The following is a 21,668-nucleotide window of genomic DNA, read 5'->3' as shown; positions in this document are numbered from 1 at the left end:
ACTCACTTCCTGATGGCTGAGCGAACTGCGCAGGCTTAGACTGAGCTTGACGACGTAGATGTGACGTGAGCCTCCTGTCTGACAGCTGTGAGTCTTCTAGTAGTTGTGGAAAGTGAAAGCTGAATCACGTTGTTTAAATATTTTCTCCCGTTGCTTTTGGCTCACTACGGGCTTCTCCTCATTCTTCCCCCTTGACTTTATCAGACTTTATGTCTCCACGTCCCCCCGACTGTCTCATAGACAGTAAAAGATTGCCTGCGAGCGTCTCCTCAGGTCTATACGGTAATTTCTCAACTGTGCGACAGAGTTATTGTTGGTTATTTTTGTTGGAGTTGGTTATGACGCAATAGTTAGCCTATTTTTACAAAAACAGCTTCTACGGGGCGATAGTGTAAGATACAAGGTAACAGAGCCTTTTATGCATTGTCGTGTTTCTTTAAAAATAAACAATGAACAAATGGAGTCTATAAACGTCTCAGATGTGAAGTTATTCACTGTCAAAGTGACTCAAAAATGAATGAGAGTCAATGGGATGCTAACAGCAGGTGATGGCTTGGTTAGCAATGCAGTCCCTAGGGGTGGAACGCTTTCCGAGCGCTATACCCCCTTGGTTTTTGCAGCCCTCAACTGATGTTGAAGTTGACATGTTGTGTTTTGGCCTGAAGCTCCGCCCTCCACCTATCTACCAATCACAAAGTCAGTAGTGTTTTGGTATCCGGGTTGCCAGATCTGCTCTAGTTGTCACAACTGCAGCTACAAACGTTACAGCTGATCCTGCAGCCTATCTGGCAACCTCGAGTCAGGGGGAGGGGGAGAGGGGAAACACCGCTCTACAATTCTTCAGTTATTTGAAAGTGATTGCTGTACCAGTTTTGGTCACAATCTTACATACACTTCCTTTAAACACTTATAGAAGCCTTTCACAGTTACTTATTGATTCTAGTTTGTGGACAAAACAGAACTAAAGCTTAAACCTAATCTTACTGTACCTTAAACTTTAATCCCATTTTGTTGCAACCTTGCAAGCTACTAATATTTATTTTAGGAAATGCAAATAAATATTTTTTGCTCATATTATTATTACATTATTATAATAAAATATATTTCCCTTTAGAAATATAGTTATGTTCCCTTTAATTGTGACCTTCCCTAATGACCACAATTAGCATATACTGCATTTCAGGAAAAAAAACATATGACTGAAAATACTAATAATAGACTTTTGGCTTGAACAGAGTGTTCTGTTGCACATGTGCTCAGATGTTTCCATTTCTTAGTTGATCACCCTGTGTCTGTATGAGGAAAGTAAAGAAGCTCACAGGGGAATCGAGGTGAATGACTGAGGTATTTGATTTTAAGATACAGGTGGGTCATCTGAAGCTTTAGTCCCATCTTCTGATAAGAGTGTCTGAGTGTCATTAGAATCCAACGGATGGACACACCTAAGGATTTTGGAGTGAGACACAGAGTCAGAATGAATCAGCATTAACTACACTGTAAAAAAATATTTTAAAAATAAGTTACCTGGTTGCCTTAAATTTTGAATTGATTGAAATAAAAAATGTGAGTTAATTCAATGAACATTTTTGAGAATCAACAATCCTTATTCAAATATTATTAAAAGATTTTGTAAGCATAGTTTCTATTTATTAAACCAATTTCCTTCATTGTATCAACTTACATTTTTTATTTCAATAAACTAAAAAAATTAAGGCAACCAGGTTAAACCAACTTTTTTTAAAGTTACTTTTTTTAAAGTTAAAACAACAATATTTTTTTTAAGTGTACACACTCTCATGTATAACAAACAATACAAGCAGCAGATGCAAAATGGGAAAGACGAAATGTAAGCCTTAGCTGGCATTGAGAAATGAGGAACAATATGTTCACGGAAGTACAGATTCATGTTCGTTCAAAGTTATGAATAACCTATTTCTATTGGTTCAACAAGTTGTTTTCCTGACCAGAAAGCATATCATATAATACAAAACTGAGCTTAATGTAAATCATGTGTATAAATGAAAGACATTGTGGTGGTCAGTAATATTACAAAAATACGCAGGAATGCACAGTATAGCGGTACAAATTTTTTATATATTGATATCGGCTGAAATTGGAAATTCCCATATTTTTATGTTTAGTATATATTTGCCACCATCTAAAATTCACTAATAATTTAATAACGATGTCAAATGTAATCTTTAGCAAAATCTCTAAATAAAAATCGATTTAAAGCCGTTAAAGTACCCCTATTTTGTTTTGGAGGTTTCCTAAGGTTTCCTTAAAGGGATAGTTCACCCAAAAATTTCAATTCTGTCATCATTTACTCACCCTCAAGTTGTTCCAAACCTGCATGAAATTTTGGGACCCACTTTATATTAGGTGGCCTTAACTACTATGTACTAACATTTTAATTAATCATTTGATATAATGCACTTATTTTGTACATACATGTTTTTACATTGTACTTACATTTAAAAAAAAAATACCTGCATGTAATTACGTCTGTAATTAATTTCTGTAGTTACATTTGTAATTACACAGTTGGCACTTCCCTTACACCTAACCCTACCCTTAAACTTACCCACACCACCACACCTGTCCCTAACTCTACCCGTAAGTTTAGGTGCATAATAAGATACGTTGGACATCACCTCATTTCTCAAAGAGTCTGAAAACGATTTGTTGAAAGATTTTCACAAGCCTACTCTGCTCTGATTGGTCAGATGGCCCTGTTTGTTGATGTGATTGGTCTGACGCTTACAACGCGTATGATGGAATTCCAGCTCCAGAAGCTTTGTTCGTGCTTGATAAAGTTTTTACGAATGATTGCATCGCAACCAAACTCTTCCAGGCCTCAGCTACAAATTTTGCATACATTTTACATTTACCACAAACAGCTATATTACACACTGCATGAAAGGTAATATTTGAAAAAGCATAATAGTGGCACTTTAAAAAAAACTTTTTTTTTTTGATAAAATGACAGAATTATATAAAAGTGTGGAATTTCAGTATCAAAGATTTATCAGCCCTAAAGTGAAAATAATTATTGGCTTATCGTTATTGGGTAGAATTTTTTACACGCTTTCATACCCAAAGTGCTATATAGTCAGCACTCATTTTAAAGTGATGGCTTAAATGCACGGTTTAGACATTTTAAAGCATCAGTAACTGGTTATGTTTCAGTGCAGCTCTTACCCTAGTAGACTTAGGGGAATGAGACAGAGTCCAGCACTCAACAGGAAGACAAAACCAGGACACCATGCCACAGTGTCTGCATAGATTCTGCTGAAAACCGCAGCGGACACGCTACTGCTCAGGTTTTCCATAAAAGCCACACAGGCAAAGAGCGCTCCTGAGGGTAAACAAGGAAAAGTCTAACATGATTGTCTTTTCAAAGGAAAAATGCATACAGGGTAACAGTACAAACCAAACTATTTTTAATTTACATTTCACATTAGGATTCTTAGATTTAACACTATTTTGAATAAATGCCTTTATGGTGCATAGTCACAGTCTCTTGAGCCAGACAAGCTCTTATGACCAACATCTAGCTGAATAAGGAGTTCCCTTTCGGGGAACTCGAGCTGCGTCGAAACGCTGTGAGAACGCCTCTGCGTTAATGCGTCGTGAAGCGCCTGTAGAACCATTCCATCGGAAAAAAGATCGATCGTTGGCGTGATGACGTCATCGACCGGAAGCTATTAAGCGTCCGTGAAAACAAACAGGAACTAGCTTCTGAGCCTTCAGCAAGCGATCTGTGTGAACCTGTCTGTCTATTTGGTGTTTTTGTCTGTCTATATTCAGAGATTTTCCACCCTTTTTGTTAAATATCCAAGGAAAAAAGAAAAAAAGAAAAAAAAGAAAAAGAAAAAAAGTATATTAATAAGAAAAAGAGAAAATAAAATAGATAGAAATGGCGAGTGAGAGCAGCAATTTCAGAAAGTGTGTTCCTCCCTGCCCACGCTACATCACGGGTGGGGACACACACTCTCTCTGTGTTGCATGCTTGGGAGCGCAGCATGCCCAGGCAGCCCTCGAGGGGGCTGCTTGCGAGCATTGTCGAGAGATTACCGCTGAGAACGCTGCGCTCCCGCCGGGCACTCTTCGAGGAGGGTGCCTCGGCTCGTGTTCCCCGCGGCTCTGGTCCCGCTGCCGCCGAGGCGGAGCGGAGGCTGCAGTCGTGGGGATCACAATTGGATGTGGCAGAGGGGTTAGAGACGGGCGCTGCCTTATCTCTGCCCTCACCTGCACCATCCAGCGGCTCTTCTCGGGGCATGGAAGCACGCATGGCGGTTTCTTCCCCCCCGAGAGAGTCGCCGGTGCTTCATCTGTCCAGCTCTGAGGAGGTGGACATTGAAAGCATTGAGACTGAAGACTCGCCACTTCAGTCCCCTGCTAGTGAGGAGCTAGTTGAGGTTCTGACGCGAGCAGTGGCCAGATTAAACATCGACTGGCCCACTGAGAGATCTGAGGCAGGAAGAAAGCGTCTCAGCAAATTAGACGAAAGATTCCTGCCGTCTCGCGCTTCAGAGCCTCAGCGGCGGGGCCTGCCGTTCTTCCATGACTTGCACACCGAGGTGGCAAGATCATGGAGGAGACCGGCATCATATAGAGTGTTCAGCCCGCAGACCTCTGTCTACAGTAACATCGCCGGGCTGAGACAATATGGTTATGGGGCGATGCCAAAGGTTGAAGAGACGCTCACGAGCCATCTCTCGCCTTCATCGGCATCGTCCCTTAAGGCCCCGACTTTGCCCACCAGACCATTAAAGACCACGTCGGCATTAGTGGGCAAAGCGTACTCGGCAGCGGGTCAAGCCGCCGCATGTCTGCACACGATGGCGATCGTGCAGGCATATCAGGCTGACCTGCTGAGAGATCTGGACAATAGTGATGTTGTGGGGGGTGATATAGTAACTGAGCTCAGGACATCTGCCGATCTAGCTCTCCGGGCTACCAAGGAGACGGCCAGATGTGTTGGCCGCTCTATTGCAGCCCTGGTGGCCACGGAGAGGCACCTGTGGCTCAACCCCACAGACATCAAGGAGAGGGAGAAAAGCTTCCTGCTTGACGCGCCGCTTTCTCCTGGTGGCCTCTTCGGTGACGCAGTCCATACTGTCACCGACAGGTTCCAGAAGTCAAAAAGCAAGCTGCGGCGCTAAAGCAGTTTCTCCCTCTCCGGGTCCAGGTCCCTGGGGCTGCTGCTGACACCAAGCAGCCCAAACCGAGTACGAGCTCCTCACACAGGGCTCAACAAAAGCAGAGCGTCGCTACCCGAGCTCCCCCTCAGCGCGGGGACAAGGGGCGGCGCTCTCAGACGAGGCCTTCGAGGGGCAGGGCTGATCTGAGGACAATCCTGATCGCCAAGAAGGCCTCATCGAAGCGTTCCTGACGCCAGAAGCGTCAGGACGCTGAGGGTGGTTCCCCCCGTAGGGAAACGGTGTTTACCCCTGCCAACGGTACCCGTTTCCCTGCGGCACCCTCTGGGGGCCGCGCTGCCAACCCCGCCGCAATGCCGGGGCGCAGTCGGTCTCCGCGGGCCACCCGAGGGTGGTCCGTGCCCCCTTCGGGGGGCCCCCGAGCAGTCAAGTCAGTCGTTCCCTGCCGGTCTGCCGCTTCAGGGCACTGTGCTTGTTGCTCAAAGTACACCAGAGGCCAGCCTCGAGAGGCTGGTTCCCTTAGTAGATTTCTAGACGAGTGGAAACGTCTATCAAATATATCTCATTGGGTCCTGCAGATAATAGAAAAGGGGTACGCCATTCAATTCAAAAGTCGGCCACCTCCTTTCAGCGGTGTCCTACCTACAGAGGTGGGCCCGGAGCAGGCTCTGGTTATGGCACAGGAAGTACAGACACTCCTGCAAAAAGGGGCTATAGAGAGGGTTCCCCCTCCCAGCAGGGAGTCTGGGTTTTACAGCCGTTACTTCATCGTGCCGAAGAAGGATGGGGGCTTAGGCCCGATATTAGATCTGCGTCTACTAAATCGCTCGGTGGCCAAGCTCAAGTTCAAGATGCTCACACTCAGACAGATTGTGTCGCAGATCAAACTAGAGGATTGGTTTGTCACCATAGACCTCAAAGATGCGTATTTTCATGTCTCCATCCTTCCACATCACAGGAAGTTTCTCAGGTTTGCCTTCGGAGGAGAGGCATACCAATATCGAGTACTTCCTTTCGGTCTAGCACTGTCACCCCGCACATTCACCAAGTGTGTGGATGCAGCTCTGGCGCCGTTGCGTCTGCAGGGCATCCGCATACTGAATTATATCGACGACTGGCTGATTCTAGCGAATACAGAGCAGATGGCGGTTCAGCATCGAGATGCTGTTCTCGCGCATATGTCGAAGTTGGGGTTGAGGCTGAACGCCAAGAAGAGTGTGCTTTCTCCGGCTCAGAGAACCACTTTTCTAGGTGTGAACTGGGATTCGGTAATAATGCGGGCGCAATTATCGCCAACACGCATAGCATCGATCCTGGCAGCAGTCAAAGAACAGAAGCTGGGCCGGGCCGTCACTGTGAAACAGTTCCAGAAACTGTTAGGTCTCATGGCAGCAGCGTCCAATGTAATACCTCTTGGCCTACTGTACATGAGGCCACTGCAGTGGTGGCTCAAAACAAAGGGGTTCTCCCCGAGGGGAAATCCGCTCCGCACGATCACAGTCACGCGGCGATGCCTACGTGCTCTGGTCATGTGGAAAAACCCGGGGTTTCTATCTCAGGGTCCCATGTTAGGGGCTCATGTTCGTCGCGTAACGCTAACGACAGATGCCTCTCTCACGGGCTGGGGGGCGACCATGAGTGGTCGCTCATCCCAGGGTCTATGGCAGGAACATCAGCGACACTGGCACATAAATCGGCTAGAGATGCTCGCAGTGTTTCTGGCATTGAAACAGTTCCTGCCCGACCTCAGGGGCCACCACGTGCTAGTCAGGACAGACAACACGTCGGTGGTCGCCTATATAAATCACCAGGGGGGTCTGAGGTCTCGTCCATTGGACAAGTTGGCACATCGGATCCTCCTGTGGGCCCAAGGGAAATTGCTGTCAATCAGGGCAGTATATATCCCGGGGGTCCTGAATCAGGAAGCAGACAGCCTGTCGAGGCAGGGGCCGAGGCCCGGGGAATGGAGACTCCACCCAGAGGTGGTGGAGCTCCTATGGAAGGTATATGGGAAAGCAGAAATAGACCTATTTGCTTCGGCGGAGAATTCTCACTGCCCGCAGTGGTTTTCTCTGACCCATCCAGCCCCGCTGGGGTTGGATGCCATGGTACAGGAGTGGCCGAGGCTACCTCTGTACGCCTTCCCCCCGATTGTCTTGCTTCCAGGAGTTCTGGAGAGGGTACGCCGGGACGGGGCCCAGGTACTTCTAGTGGCTCCGTACTGGCCGACCCGAGTATGGTTTTCGGACCTGATATCTCTCCTGGAAGGCTCTCCGATGGAGATTCCGACCAGGAAGGATCTACTCTCTCAGGCGGGCGGGAGATTCCTGCACCCACGCCCGGAGATGTGGAAACTGTGGGCCTGGCCTCTGAGGGGGCTAGGCTCATAGAGGAAGGTCTCTCGGCCGAGGTCGTAGAGACCATCCTGCACTCCAGAGCTCCATCCACGAGGAAGCTGTACGCTCTGAAATGGAAACTTTTCTCAGCATGGTACAGAGAACGCCAGTGGGACCCAGTTAACTGCCCGGTTGGTACAGTGCTGGAGTTCCTGCAGGCAAGGTTCTCGGTAGGGTTGACCCCCTCCACAATAAAGGTGTACGTGGCGGCCTTGGGTGCCTTCCACGTCCCTTTCGCTGGAGTGTCTTTGGGAAGACACCCTCTAATTACACGCTTCCTCCGTGGCACTTTGAGGTTGAGGCCGGCTATGCACTCGAGGGTCCCAGCATGGGACTTGGCCATTGTCTTGAGGGGCTTGTCTGGGCCACCGTTCGAACCTTTAGAGGAGGTCTCGGACAAGTTCCTCACCCTAAAAACCATCTTTCTTTTGGCCATTTCATCTCTCAAAAGAATAGGAGATATTCAGTCCCTGTCTGTGGCACCCTCATGTTTAGAGTTTGTGCCTGGGATGGTGAAAGCCTTTCTGCATCCCAGGCCGGGGTATGTCCCCAAGGTTCCTACGAGCCCACGGGGCCCCATCACTCTCCAAGCCTTCTGTCCTCCTCCGTTCTCGACGTCAGACCAGGAAAGATTAAATCTGCTATGCCCTGTTAGGGCGTTGGATACTTATGTCCACAGAGCTGCCCTGTGGAGAAAGACTGATCAGTTATTTGTCTGTTTCGGGCCCCCTAAGACAGGGGCCCCTGTATCTAAGCAGAGGATGAGCAAGTGGGTGGTCGAGGCCATTTCACTTGCTTACGAGGCGGCCGGGCAGCCGTCTCCACTGGCTGTCCGGGCGCATTCTACCAGGGGTATGGCTGCTTCGAAAGCACTCTTGTCGGGGGTTTCCCTCCACGATATTTGCAACGCGGCCGGATGGTCGTCTCCATTAACCTTCGTCAGGTTCTACGAACTAGACCTGGCATCTACTGTTGGGGCGCAGGTACTCTCGTAACCGTGTGCGCTTCGGCTTCACACATACGAGACACTTGGTCCTATGGCGATGTGGGTATAAGCATTCTCACAGCGTTTCGACGCAGCTCGAGTTCCCCGAAAGGGAACGTCTCAGGTTACGTATGTAACCCTAGTTCCCTGAGGGAACGAGACGCTGCGTCGCTCTGCCATACTCCCGGCGTGTCCGTGATCACTTACTTCAGGCTTTATCAGAAGTTAGTTCCTGTTTGTTTTCACGGACGCTTTATAGCTTCCGGTCGATGACGTCATCACGCCGACGATCGATCTTTTTTCCGATGGAATGGTTCTACAGGCGCTTCACGACGCATTAACGCAGAGGCGTTCTCACAGCGTTTCGACGCAGCGTCTCGTTCCCTCAGGGAACTAGGGTTACATACGTAACCTGAGACGTTTTGCCTGGAACAGTGATTTCCAGAGAGCCACTTACCCTGCTCAGACTTTGAGACGATCTTTGACATCATCGAACGCAGGACGGGGAACGGTATGGAGGTAAACATAGCAGGAATCGTCACTGTAAGCAAACATATCAATACTCACATTAACTAAACAAACAAGGCCTCCAAAATGACATTTTTAAACGGCTACAAATTTACAGTTCATATTGACTTAATAATATGTACAGCTAATTTACCAAAAAAACAGGATCCAACATGTAGAACAGATCACTGATAATATTTGATAATGAAATTCATTAAAGGGGGGGTGAAATGCTGTTTCATGCATACTGAGCTTTTTACACCTTTAAAGACTTGGATTCCCATCCTAAACATAGACAAAGTTTCAAAAACTAATGTTGGACGTTTGATGGAGTATTTCTGTGTTAAAAATACTCCTTCCGGTTTCTCACAAGTTTCGGCGAGTTTTTTTCGAGTATGGGTCTACTTGACGTTAAATAGAGCGGAAGGTCCTTATATGGGCCGTATGGGCTCTTCTCCCGGTAGGGTGCGCGCGCGCGTGACTAGAGGGAGAGAGGAAATACACGCCCATAAACACTCTCTCAGGTGCAGATCCAGTCGTCCGTGAACACTTATGACGCGCCGCGCTCCACTTTATTCCTATGGGTGACGTCGAGCGACTTCAACGCTTCAGCACAGCATTCCGGGAAGGCAGCGCTGCATTTGAACCGATTTGAACGCAGAAATGACGGGAAGCTTCAAGGCATCGCTTCAGTCGCATCGCCGGTGAGTAAATCAACTTCAAATGTCTCTGCTATTGGCTACCGTCGCATGAGTAAACATCAGTAAACGATACGATCGCGTGCTTCGTCATTCAAATGCGCTAACGGTTACTCCATTGTTGTTCTGTATAACGTTACACTATTCTGACTCTGACGTGCAAAACCGTTTTGCTTGCTACCTCTAAGGTCTAGTCACATACAATAGTCCATAAACCGAATCATGTCCTCATAAACTGCACACAAAGGCCCCTAAATACAGTACATACCACAGAGACGGACATCCTGATGTTGCCGTTTCTCCTGTTCAATTTATTTCAGCCTCAGATTTGATTGTGGATCATTATCTGTATTAGCTGAGATAGAGGGGTTCTCCACGCTTGAGGACGTCACCGCTTTGCGAGCTTGTCATTCTTTAGCTCCGCCCACACGATACGCCTCCAGGCGCTCGGTTTTTTCCGGAAAGACTCGGTACAGCCCATATTTCTTTTATAAATATGATAAAACTAAAGACTTTTCGGAGATATGAAGGATGCAATACTACTCTATAGGTACTCAAGATTGACATGAGATTGACTGAAACTGAGTGTTTCACCCCCCCTTTAACACTTTAGTAGGGGTGTGCATTGGCACTGCCTTCACGATTCGATTCGATTACGATTCACCAGGTAACGATTCGATTCAATTCGATTCTACGATGCATTGTGATGCATCAAAATTCTACTGCACACAAAGCAAATTTTTCATCAGTCATGAGGCAATACAAGCAGATATTAAACAACAGATTGTATTGGCTGCTATGTGTCTCCTGTATCTTTGACATAAAAGTTATTAAATAAAATAAAATGTAATTAAATAAAATTAAATAAAATGCAATTAACCCTTAAATGCATGACTGTTTCACCAAACATTCTTACATATTCAGGTCGTTCATTCAGGTCGTGTGTGGGTGTGTGTGTGTGTGTGTGTGTGTGTGTGTGTGTGTGTGTGTGTGTGTGTGTGTGTGTGTGTGTGTGTGTGTGTGTGTGTGTGTGTGTGTGTGTGTGTGTGTGTGTGTGTGTGTTGAATGTGATTAATTGTTTGACAGCCCTAATATTTACATTTGCCATAATTAATTCATTTTATAAGATACCCTAAAACATTTTAGTGTAAGCGTGCATCCTCACCGAGGAACATCATAAGCGTAGTCTTTGCGAAAGCCGTCATCAACCTGCTTATAAAGATTGACAGCATCCCGATGAAGACGATGGCTTTGTTAGAGAGACAGAGGGAGAACAAGTACACACCAAGAAAACTAGTGATTAAAATGGGGGCGCAGGCCGCAGAGCCATAGCCGATGAGGATCTCGCTCCAGCACAGCGGCTCATTGAGTTCGTAAAGAGTGATTATGGACAGACCCCCGGTATTGACAAAAGATAAGGAGGAAATTGTGACAATCAGCAGCAAGAGAACCCATTTTGTTCGACTACTTCCTCCTGCAAACAAGTTGTAGATACCAAATGCTAGTTTCTGCAAGGCCCGACAACAAGCCGCATTCTCTGACCGGTCAATCACCCTGGTTTCTTCCAGAATGAAGATGGCGCATAGCAAGTTAACCATCTGCAATAGGGCTGAAGTAAAGAAAGGCCAGTTGAAACCGGACACATGCAGGAAGTATCCTGTGGAGAATGACGCCACACTTGCCAATAAACCAATCATCATCTCCACCACGGCCATGCGAAGGGTTTTCTGCTTGTCGTCCACGCATAAATCGGCTATGTAGGAGAAGCAGCCACCTAGCATGGTGCCGATACCGCCAAAGAGGGCATTTACAAAAGAGGCGGCGATGAGAAGATAGAGGTTAAGCTCGAAGAAGGAGACCGCCAGGAATGAAAGCGTGTAGATCAGAGACCCAATGAGGGGCATAATAATGGTGATCTTTCGCCCGCGCTGATCACTGTAGGCCACCAGGAGGAGGGTCACCATGAGACTGGGGATCATGGAAGACAAATCACTGTACATGGAGAACAGAGAAGCTGCTTTCTGCACCTCCTGAAAAAAAGAGAGCAAAAATAAATAAAACATACAAAAACAAAACTCATACAAAACATACAAAACTCATGTGCATGTGTCATATATCTTATGACATATGATGCAATTCCTGGTCCAAACAAGAAAGAGGAAATGAAAAAGATGTTTCTGCTTAGGTATCAATGACCACAACTATACTACAACAGACAGTTATCTTAAACAACAGGTGGAACTCTAATTTAAGGGATATACTAAAATAATCAAGACTTTTTATTTTGTCATATTGGGCATGAATTATTGATTTGAGTTATTGGTTTACTTATTATTTAGGAATTTACTAACTTATTAGGGTTCTGTCTTGCTATGGGAAGAGACTGAACACCTGCACATTAAACATTGAACCGGTCTGTTAAACAGTGTTGCCATGGGTGAGAAATATTTGACTGATCGAGTTCAGCAATGACTTCACCAATCAGAATGAAGTATTCCATAGCAAAGAGCACAATTCATGCACAAAAGATAATGAACTTAAAATAACCGATTTTTTAGTTCTCGGCCTCATTTAAAAATGTCATATGATAACAATGGATAATAACAATAAATAATAACAAATCAAGGGGAATTTATTTCACATAAAGATAGCATACTTTTCAAATACAGCTCTGGAAAGAATTAAGAGAACACTTAGCATTGAAAAATCAATGTTAAATGGTCTCTTAATTTTTCCTGAGTATATACATTTCACAAAAATACATTTACAATAGTTTTTTTTATTATTATTATAAAATAAAACCTGTTACCAGATCCAAGCATTAAAGGTGCACTATGGAGCTTTCCGTCCACTGGAGGGCGCCTATTCAAAACCATAGACTGTAAAAAAATATGGACGTAGTGTCCGTGACGTCACCCATAGGATTCTGATAAGCCGTTCTGAAGCTTAAAGTAGGGGCGAGCTGGGCGTTGCCATCTTGTGAGCGAGTCAACGCGTGTCACTCCCGGATAACAGAAAATGGGCAAAAAGGCGGGATGTGCGCGGAGCTGAGGTGACGCAATAACTATAGACGGCGGATAAATGGCTATCCACTTGTAACCACGCCCTTAATTATGCAGAACCTTAAGGCTTTATATAACGGAAACGAATGAGTTATAAAAAAATTCACCCCCCTCAGAGTTGTCATGAAGATTAAAATTAGCCTTATAAGCCAAAACCACAATTTGTACCAGGCTGTAAACATGTTTTTTTCTGCTTTAAAGTTGAGAATTTTAACATGGGGCTCAATGAGATTCTGCTCCCTTCTGGAGCCTGCCTCTAGTGGCCAGTTAAGGAATTACAGTTTACATTACTTCCGTATTGGCTTCAAGAGAGATCGCGGGAGGTTGCCGCTTGTTCAAAACAAATCGTAGTTTGATGACGCAACGTGTGAGCGCAGCATCTTGGGAGATGTGGTCTTCTCATCACAGCCGGTGGAAAATAGGACTCGGGCAGAAATCACGTTCATGCATGCGGTTATTAACGTTACTGTAGTGTTATGGACCTGAGCACAGCTGCTGGAGCGATTGTTAAACAAACACCCGCCTCGCGAATACCGGGACTTTTATTATGACGGGACGGGAGACAGTCGCCGGTCGCCTGCACTGATCAGCTCTTCCGGTTATGATTTTGAGGTAATGTAGCTCTGTTTATCATATTAGATACATTTAAGTGTGTTCAAAACGATGTTATGACTTTACTCCGTGCGTTCACTTGTTCACACTGCTAAGAGTAAAGCGCTCCTGCCAAATAAAAGTCGAAACCGAGGGTAACGCAGATATGACGCAATTGATAGGCGACTCCCTCAAATGCAATGTTAAAACGTCCCTGTCCTTAGTTAAAATAGCAATTTTCTCACAATTTACAAATAGTTGGAAACTTCTGGGATATTGTAGGTACTCAACTGAACAAAATATATAACACCTGCCTAGTGGTTTTTGGATATTTTACTGCAAAAATACTACATAGTTCACCTTTAATCAAGTCTGGCAAGCCAAAAATAATTAGCAATTACTTGAATTACTTTTCTCTTTAAAAGGGTATAGGACTACTCTTAATTTTTCCGTAATTTAATTAGTTACTAAATGCCACTTAGACTATAAAACAACTCTACAAAACAACTATAGTGGAGTTAAGTAAAGTTAAACTAATGTCTAAAGTTAAAATGTATGTTTCAAATGAAACCTTGGTCCATTCAAAAATAACTAAAGAATTAAAGCACAGTTTACGCATCCTTATATTGTTCAACTGGTTGAGGTCGATGTGGGATTAAGAAAATAATTATCAATAAATAATGCAATACTTTTTAGAGAAGGTAATTATTACATGTAATTATACTATAATTATGAAGATATAATTAGTAGCTATTAATTAATTACTTAGTGTAAATAAGTGGTATGCCTATTGTGAGCCTAATAAAAATAGGTCTTAGATTTAAGCATATATATTTATTTTATCTTTGGAAAAAAAATGCTTAAAACTGTAAATAGTGGACATGACAAGACCAATTCGGATAATGCTATAAACTTTTTGTAGTGCTTACTTAGTTAGACACCTGTGTGGACCTGAAGGGGAATTAAACTAAAATATATTGGTTAAAAGCAACTGCTAACTATGAGAAAAGTTGAGTCTCCAGTTGATTTGAAAAGTTGCTATATAATTCAATGACATTCATTTTTAAGCGTGGCTTGAAGGAATAGTTCACCTTAAAATGAAAATTCTGTCATTACTCTCCCTCGACTTGTTCAAAACCTGTATGAGTTTCTTTCTTCTGCTGAACACAAAATAAGATGTTAAAGAATGTCGGTAACCAAATAGTTGATGTTTACAGTATTTTACAATGGAAATCAATGGGGAACATCAACTGTTTAGTTCTGAAAAAGTTGAGGGAGTGTAAATGATGACAGAATTTTCATTTTAGGGTGAACTAATTTAAGTATCCAAATGATGTAGTTGTCAGATTTTCATGCGACATATAAAAACCCTTACCTTTTGCTGGCTGGTGTGGTTGCTGCTGTTGGCGGCGCATCGGGAAGTGTCGTCGGACACTGGGTAAGATGAGTTTGTGATCTCCAGCCACAGTCTGCGATACACGTACTGAGACACGAGGGGAGAAATCATACAACCTGCAAAGGCGTAAATCGCGACGATCGGCTCAATTAAGTACAGCCTCTTCATAGTGTCGATGGTGTGCGCTGAAAAGCCAAGATGAACACAGACAAGTATCAGTCCAAATGATCAGACTAATTGTAGCCCAACATAATTGGTTCAACCTCTTAAACTGGTTAAATATCAACCTCCTAGCATCATGACAGCTCAAATAAAACTGTCAACTGCTGAACAGCATCAGGCACGTGCAGGGGGGTGGGGGTGGGGGGGTTGGGAGGGTGCTGCCTCTTTGCCCCTTGATGCCCAAAGTGCCCTTTTTGTCAAGGCAAAAAAAAAAAAAGAAAAAAACGATTTTATATATATATATATATATATATATATATATATATATATATATATATATATATATATATATATATATATATATATATATATAATTAAAGGCCCCTTTTTGAACGCCTGCCCAATCTAACTATTAGTAAAATTAAATACATTAAACAATAAAATGAATCGCATGATGATGACCGCGCGCGCCAGTGGAGAGTGGACTGAGAAGCGGATTCTTCAATACAGCGGTTCTCAGCGAAGTGTTTGTTAAGTTAGTTATTATTTGCTATCATTTTACAAGAACGACGTGGAGAGAGCATGGAGCTGTGCTTTATATTGCTGTTTTCTGTATGTGCTTGTAGAAGTAACGTTAACGTTAGTTTGTTGTTTGAAGGAGAAAAGTTTCACGGGCGTAGAGTTACACAGTCTTGTCTTTGTTATTTTACTAAAAACTATTTATACTTTAAACTATTATTTTTATTCCAGTATTTATTTAAAAAACACTGTTAAAGGCTTATACTGATTTTTCATTTTCTGAATTAGCCTATATCTGTTTTTTATTATCATTAAAAATATAACGTTATATAAATTCAGAACAGGTTTCAATCATGTTCTTGTCAATAATGTTCATCACAGAGAAAAGTGTAGCTTTAAAGACTTTAATTTATTTGTGCAGTTCAGAAAGGTGTTACTATTACGTTTTCTGTCTAAAAGGCCACCGGTAAATATAACATTTATTATAATGTGTTTATATTAAGATTGTTTTAAGTTCACTTAAATTGAGTGTTTTTTTAAAGCCTAAAAAATATTGAAATCGGTAGCTTTCATTTATACTGTAATGCAATGTCATAATGTTTCATAGAGACATTAGTATCAGTGATACTGGCCTTCATTCATAAAAGATGCCAATACAACACATATTTACAATATGTTGTCTTTAAATTGTTTCTACATTAATTTGGAGATTAACTTAAATTATTACAATATCGAAATATTAAAAACGCCCATGTTTTTAAATTGTGATTTATCTTGATTAATTACAGAAAAAAAGGGATTAATTAGTTAATTTGTTTAAATCGATTCCAGGCACTAATTTTAATATGAAAAAAATATGTTTTTCTGTAACAGTAGTGTTTACAACAGCAAAATCACTATACCCTCTAAACTCAATAATATATCTCTGGACATAATACTTTAAAATGTATTATTAAAAATATCGATGTCAATATAAAAATGCAGAGTACATGAGATATGGCCCTAGTAGATTTCAGAAAAAGGTATGAAAATACCCAGATTATGAATATGAAGGAGTTTTTATGCATGTTTATGACAACTGTCATTAAGTGTCATTCGCTCAATTATGTCATTTTTAATGCAAAGATGACATTATATGAGATGTCTTTGTTAGTGATAGTGACAATCTTTAAAATTTAAAGTTGTCATAACAAAGACATCTCACATAATTTCATCTTTGCTTTAAAAATGACATAATTAAGCGAATGACACTGAATGACAGTTGTCATAAAACAAACATTCATGACGTGTCATGTCATGATTATGAATGTCATGTCAGTCTGATGCACACCCCTTCAATTAAAGTGTTAGCGCTGTTTTTAATGTCTATAGTCTCAGATATACTCCAGCAGTATCAGCAGCAACAACAACAGCAAAGGCAGCAAACCCACTAAAGGATTTATTTAGGAATTTAAGATTAAGATTTTACCAGAAAAGATTTTAGAAGTTAATGTTAAAAGTCTTGTATAATATTGCTGTTTTTTTGTTGCTTGTTTTTTATTTGTATTGCATAAATTTAATGTATTGTATATTTGTAATTCAGTTTTTGCCATGAAAATAGCCACATATACTGACCTGACGTTAAATAAAACTATTCTGTACTGTGTGTAACGGGCCACGTTGATTTTGAATAATGACCGTGTCCTACCTACAGTTTACTATAACAGCTGTTCTTTACTATTCTGTATGACCGAATCATAAGTATAACAGTTTCTAATCCCAGAGTTATTAATAGGTGGAAAGATTTTTTTTTTTTAAACTTTTAAAATATTTTTTTTTTAACTTTTGACCTTTTAAAGGTTTCAAAACTGCATCACAGCATTTGCTGCCATATCAATACAGAAACATCCGTATTGAAACACTGTAATGTGTCACAATATTTTGCTGTATTGATATTTTGAGCACAGCCCGATTAAAAGCCTTGTTCCATGTGCCCCTTTTATACTTTGAGCACCTGCCCCTCCAACGGTCTCTGCACGGCCCTGAACCATAGACAGTAAAAGAAATGGACAGAGCTATCCCATTGCCTTCTACGGCGTTAAGTGAGGTCAGTATAGGAGCACTCACTTCCTGATGGCTGAGCGAACTGCGCAGGCTCAGACTGAGCTTGACGACGTAGATGTGACGTGAGCCTCCTGTCTGACAGCTGTAGGTCTTCTAGTAGTTGTGGAAAGTGAAAGCTGAATCACGTTGTTTAAATATTTTCTCCCGTTGCTTTTGGCTCACTACGGGCTTCTCCCCATTCTTCCCCCTTGACTTTATCAGACTTTATGTCTCCACGTCCCCCCGACTGTCTCATAGACAGTAGAAGATTGCCTGCGAGCGTCTCCTCAGGTCTATACGGTAATTTCTCAACTGTGCGACAGAGTCGTGTTGGTTATGACGCAATAGTTAGCCTATTTTTACAAAAACAGCTTCTGCGGGGCGATAGTGTAAGATACAAGGTAACGGAGCCTTTTATGCATTGTCGTGTTTCTTTAGAAATAAACAATGGACAAATGGAGTCTTTAAACGTCTCAGATGTAAAGTTTTTCACTGTCAAAGAGACTCAAAAATGAATGGGAGTCAATGGGATGCTAACAGCAGGTGATGGCTTGGTTAGCAATGGCAGCCCCTAGGGGTGGAACGCTTTCCGAGCGCTAGATTACCCCCTTGCCCTGAACAGCATGGACAGTCACCTGTTTAGTTTAACAGTATATCTTCATTAAATAAATGCAACAGAAGTTCCTCTCTTCTGCTGAGACTCCTTTGAAAGCGTTGTGGCAGTTATGCAGTATTTTCTGTTTTGTTTATGAAACATGACTTATCGCAATATTATGAAACGCCGGTTTCCTGCCCGTGCTATTCTGATTGGTCAGTTGAATTTAAAGACTCCAAGTCATTGGTTGGTGAAGCTGCCAATCACCCCCGAATGTGCGGATGAATTGAGAAAATGCGAGGGGCGTTTAAATGTGCATTTTTGTTTTGAACCTTTTGATACATTATAATTTAAAGTGCACTAACGACTGCTTCTGGGGGAACAAATATTGTATATAATATAGTATTTTCAGAATGCTTTTGTAAGGTAATAAATTCACTTAGCCTATTCATTTGTTTTTACAAATCAATTTCAAAGCATAATTTTATTATATATTTATTCTGATAGAGAACCACTGCAATATAGTCAATTGTATTGTAAATGCTAGGTAGTAAATCATTGGCCTACATGTGATCTGATTTTGTAATAAGATTCCAAATAAGTAGGCTACTTGTTGCTTTCCTGTAGCTCAAACTGTAGAGTGTGGCGCTAGCAACGCCAAGGTCATGGGTTCGATTCCCATGTAAAATGTGTACCTTAAAATGCAATGTAAGTCGCTTTGGATAAAAGCGTCTGCCAAATATGTAAATGTTGTTAGATTAGCCTATTACATTGGGCTACATATAAAAAATACTCGTAATTATATTACAGTTACTTTTTTATTGATTACATGATTACATGTTATTGTAACAATGGCAGTTAAATATTCCTAATTCATCTGCTTTTTATCATTTAAATTGTCATTTTCAAAAACAAAAAAATGAAGAAAAAAAACTCTGCTTTAATCCGCTCAGAAGGTCTTCCTGGGGCCTATACCATGAAGCCGGTTTAGCTGGCTAGCCAGATATGTTTAAGCTTAGTTTGTGCCAATCCTGGGTTTTAGGTACTATGAAAGTAGCTCGGCTTTAATCAGTGTTCGTTGCCATGGTATCTTACGCTGCACGGCTAACCTGCTCCGGGGCAGGTTATGTTCTGGATTCGAGATCTCAGGTTTAATGTGACCAATCAGCTGTGAGCAAATAAAAATATAGATGACGTAACAAATTCCCAGAGTCTGTTGCAATGGCTTCACCTTTTCTACCAAATCCTGTGGACATCTCTTCGTAGCACTTTGTAGAGAAAGAGTTTTTAGGGACAGACAAAATCCTCTTGACTTTCCTAATACGTACTTATATGAAAGATACAGATTTTCTGCAGAAGGAATGTGACTCCTCGAAGCCATGCCCTTACTGTACCGCAAATAATATGTATGTCGTTGCGATTTTTTGCAAGTGGTACATACTTGTATGCGGTCGGTGATGCAGAGAACCTTGGGAAAAACACGGTTTGTCGAACCATTCTTGCACTGCAGGGGTACATAAATGGCTTCATTGTGTTCCCTGGACAGTTATCGACCATGTCCATAAAAGAGGGCTTTTATAAAATTGCCGGTAAGATTTTGATAGCGTGACATATGATTAATTTAACCGTTCACATGCAGGATCTTTATTATTTTTTAAAGTAGATTTTATTTAGAGCACTTAAATATATTATACCTTAGCTTAAGAATTAAATATATTTGTTTAAATCCTATAATAGGATTCCCTAGAGCAGGGCTATTCAAATCCTACCCTGGAGGGCCAATGCGGTGCAGAGTTTAGCTCCAACCTTAATCAAGCACACCTGAACACACTAATCAGTGTCTCCAGGATCATTAGAAAATCACAGGTGGGTGTGTTTGATCAGGGTTGGAGCGAAACTCTGCAGTGCATTGGCCCTCCAGGGTAACATTTGAATAGCCCTGCCCTAGAGTCATTGGAGCAATAGACTACACACATGTTGCAATCTCCACTGCTCTAGGAGAACATGAGGCTGATTATGTTAACAGAAAGTCCTTTCACAGCCTTAAATGTTCAGGTGAGAGGATTTTCCACTTGCATTGAGATTAACCTTTCACTGAATAATAACTTTAACAGGACAATGATTTTGTACATTTAATCTGCAGATGACTTGTGATCATGAATGCATGATCACAAGTTTGGATGCTAAATGGCCTGGCTCAGTGCATGACTCCCATATTTTCCGTGAGTCTGTGTTGTGTCAGCGCTTTGAGGAAGGCAAGTTAAATTTGGTACAGTACAAGACACTCTGATGTGTTCATTTTAGTTGTGACAAACTTACACAATTTTCCCCTTTTCTGTTCCATGACAGGGCTTTTTGATGGCCTGTTGGTAGGAGACAGGGGTTATGCATGCCAGAGGTTTTTGCTAACTCCCCATCCTGATCCTCACACAGGGCCACAAAACCGCTTCAATGTGGCCCTCAGTAAAACCAGGGTCAAGATCGAGATGACCTTTGGAATCCTAAAGGCACGTTTCAACTGCCTTCGGTGCTTAAGAGTGTCACCGGAGCAGGCATCACAGATAGTGGCTGCATGTGCCATTCTGCACACTATAGCCACCATCAGAAAGGAGCCAGTCCCACCACAAAACCAGCTTCTCCCCGATGAAATTGACCCCATCACACTTGACCACCCAGCTGGGGCAGCTGTCAGAGATGCAATCACAACACAATATTTTACTTAATAAAAGCTCATTGACACTGTAGACTGGTCTCAAACTGTTACATTGGTCTTGTGGCTAGTGTCACGGCCAGCTCACAAGCCGCGACAAAGGAGATGACACGTCGCTAAATGCACAAAGAAATAACATTTATTAAAGTAAGAGTAATAAAGTAACAGACAGGACCAAACGACAACAGAATAATAATGAAGACGACAACGACCAAACTGGCACGAGGGGAGAGAGCGCGTGCCATGACCACTGAAGGGAGCTGCTTATATTTGCAGGCATCAGCTCTAGCACAGGTGTAGACCATCAGTGATCAGGATGCCATTCACGCCAACTCCAACCTATGAGAAAAGAAACAAAGGACAACCAAACCCACACAATATGACCCATACTGGGGCATAACACCCCCCTCCATAGAAGAAAGGGTGCACATTAATGAAACCCGTCACCCGATAACTCCCAAAAGTAGAAAAAAACCCACCATACTGTAAAACTCCAATATCCTCAGCAACTACGGGCCCTGTAGAAGCAAATTAAGAAAGATACGTAGAGCAAAACAAGACAGTTAGTAATTCAGTTAAAAGGAATAAGTTGCTCTAGACAATGCGTCAGCTACCACATTGTCAGTCCCCTTAATGTGCCGGATGTCAAGTGCATATGACTGCAGGAAAAGACACCAACTAGTCAGTCGTTGGTTTGGACACCGCAAAGAATGTAAATAAACGAGCGGGTTGTGGTCAGTATACTCAACCAATGGGTCTTACACAGATCCCACATACACTTCGAAATGGTGCAAAGCCCA

General features: G+C 42.5%; 1 protein-coding gene and 1 pseudogene across 1 annotated transcript; one reads left to right on the top strand and one right to left on the bottom strand.

The window, feature by feature from the left end:
- Positions 1–685: 685 nt before the first annotated feature.
- On the bottom strand, positions 686–14,968 carry LOC137062173 (lysosomal proton-coupled steroid conjugate and bile acid symporter SLC46A3-like). Its single transcript, XM_067433006.1, has 5 exons — positions 14,780–14,968; positions 10,917–11,781; positions 9,004–9,087; positions 3,202–3,358; positions 686–1,451 (listed from the first exon to the last, which is right to left on the bottom strand). The coding sequence occupies exons 1-5, from the start codon at positions 14,966–14,968 to the stop codon at positions 1,355–1,357; spliced, it is 1,392 nt and encodes a 463-aa protein (XP_067289107.1). The 3' UTR covers positions 686–1,354.
- A 4,411-nt stretch (positions 14,969–19,379) lies between these two features.
- On the top strand, positions 19,380–20,881 carry LOC137063151 (putative nuclease HARBI1; annotated as a pseudogene).
- The last annotated feature ends 787 nt before the right edge of the window (positions 20,882–21,668 follow it).

The sequence above is a fragment of the Pseudorasbora parva genome, chromosome 23 (genome assembly GCF_024679245.1).
Source record: "Pseudorasbora parva isolate DD20220531a chromosome 23, ASM2467924v1, whole genome shotgun sequence".
Taxonomy (NCBI): domain Eukaryota; kingdom Metazoa; phylum Chordata; class Actinopteri; order Cypriniformes; family Gobionidae; genus Pseudorasbora; species Pseudorasbora parva.
The sequence above is the reverse complement of the archived record's forward strand: the minus strand, read 5'-3'. Positions and strand labels throughout refer to the sequence as shown.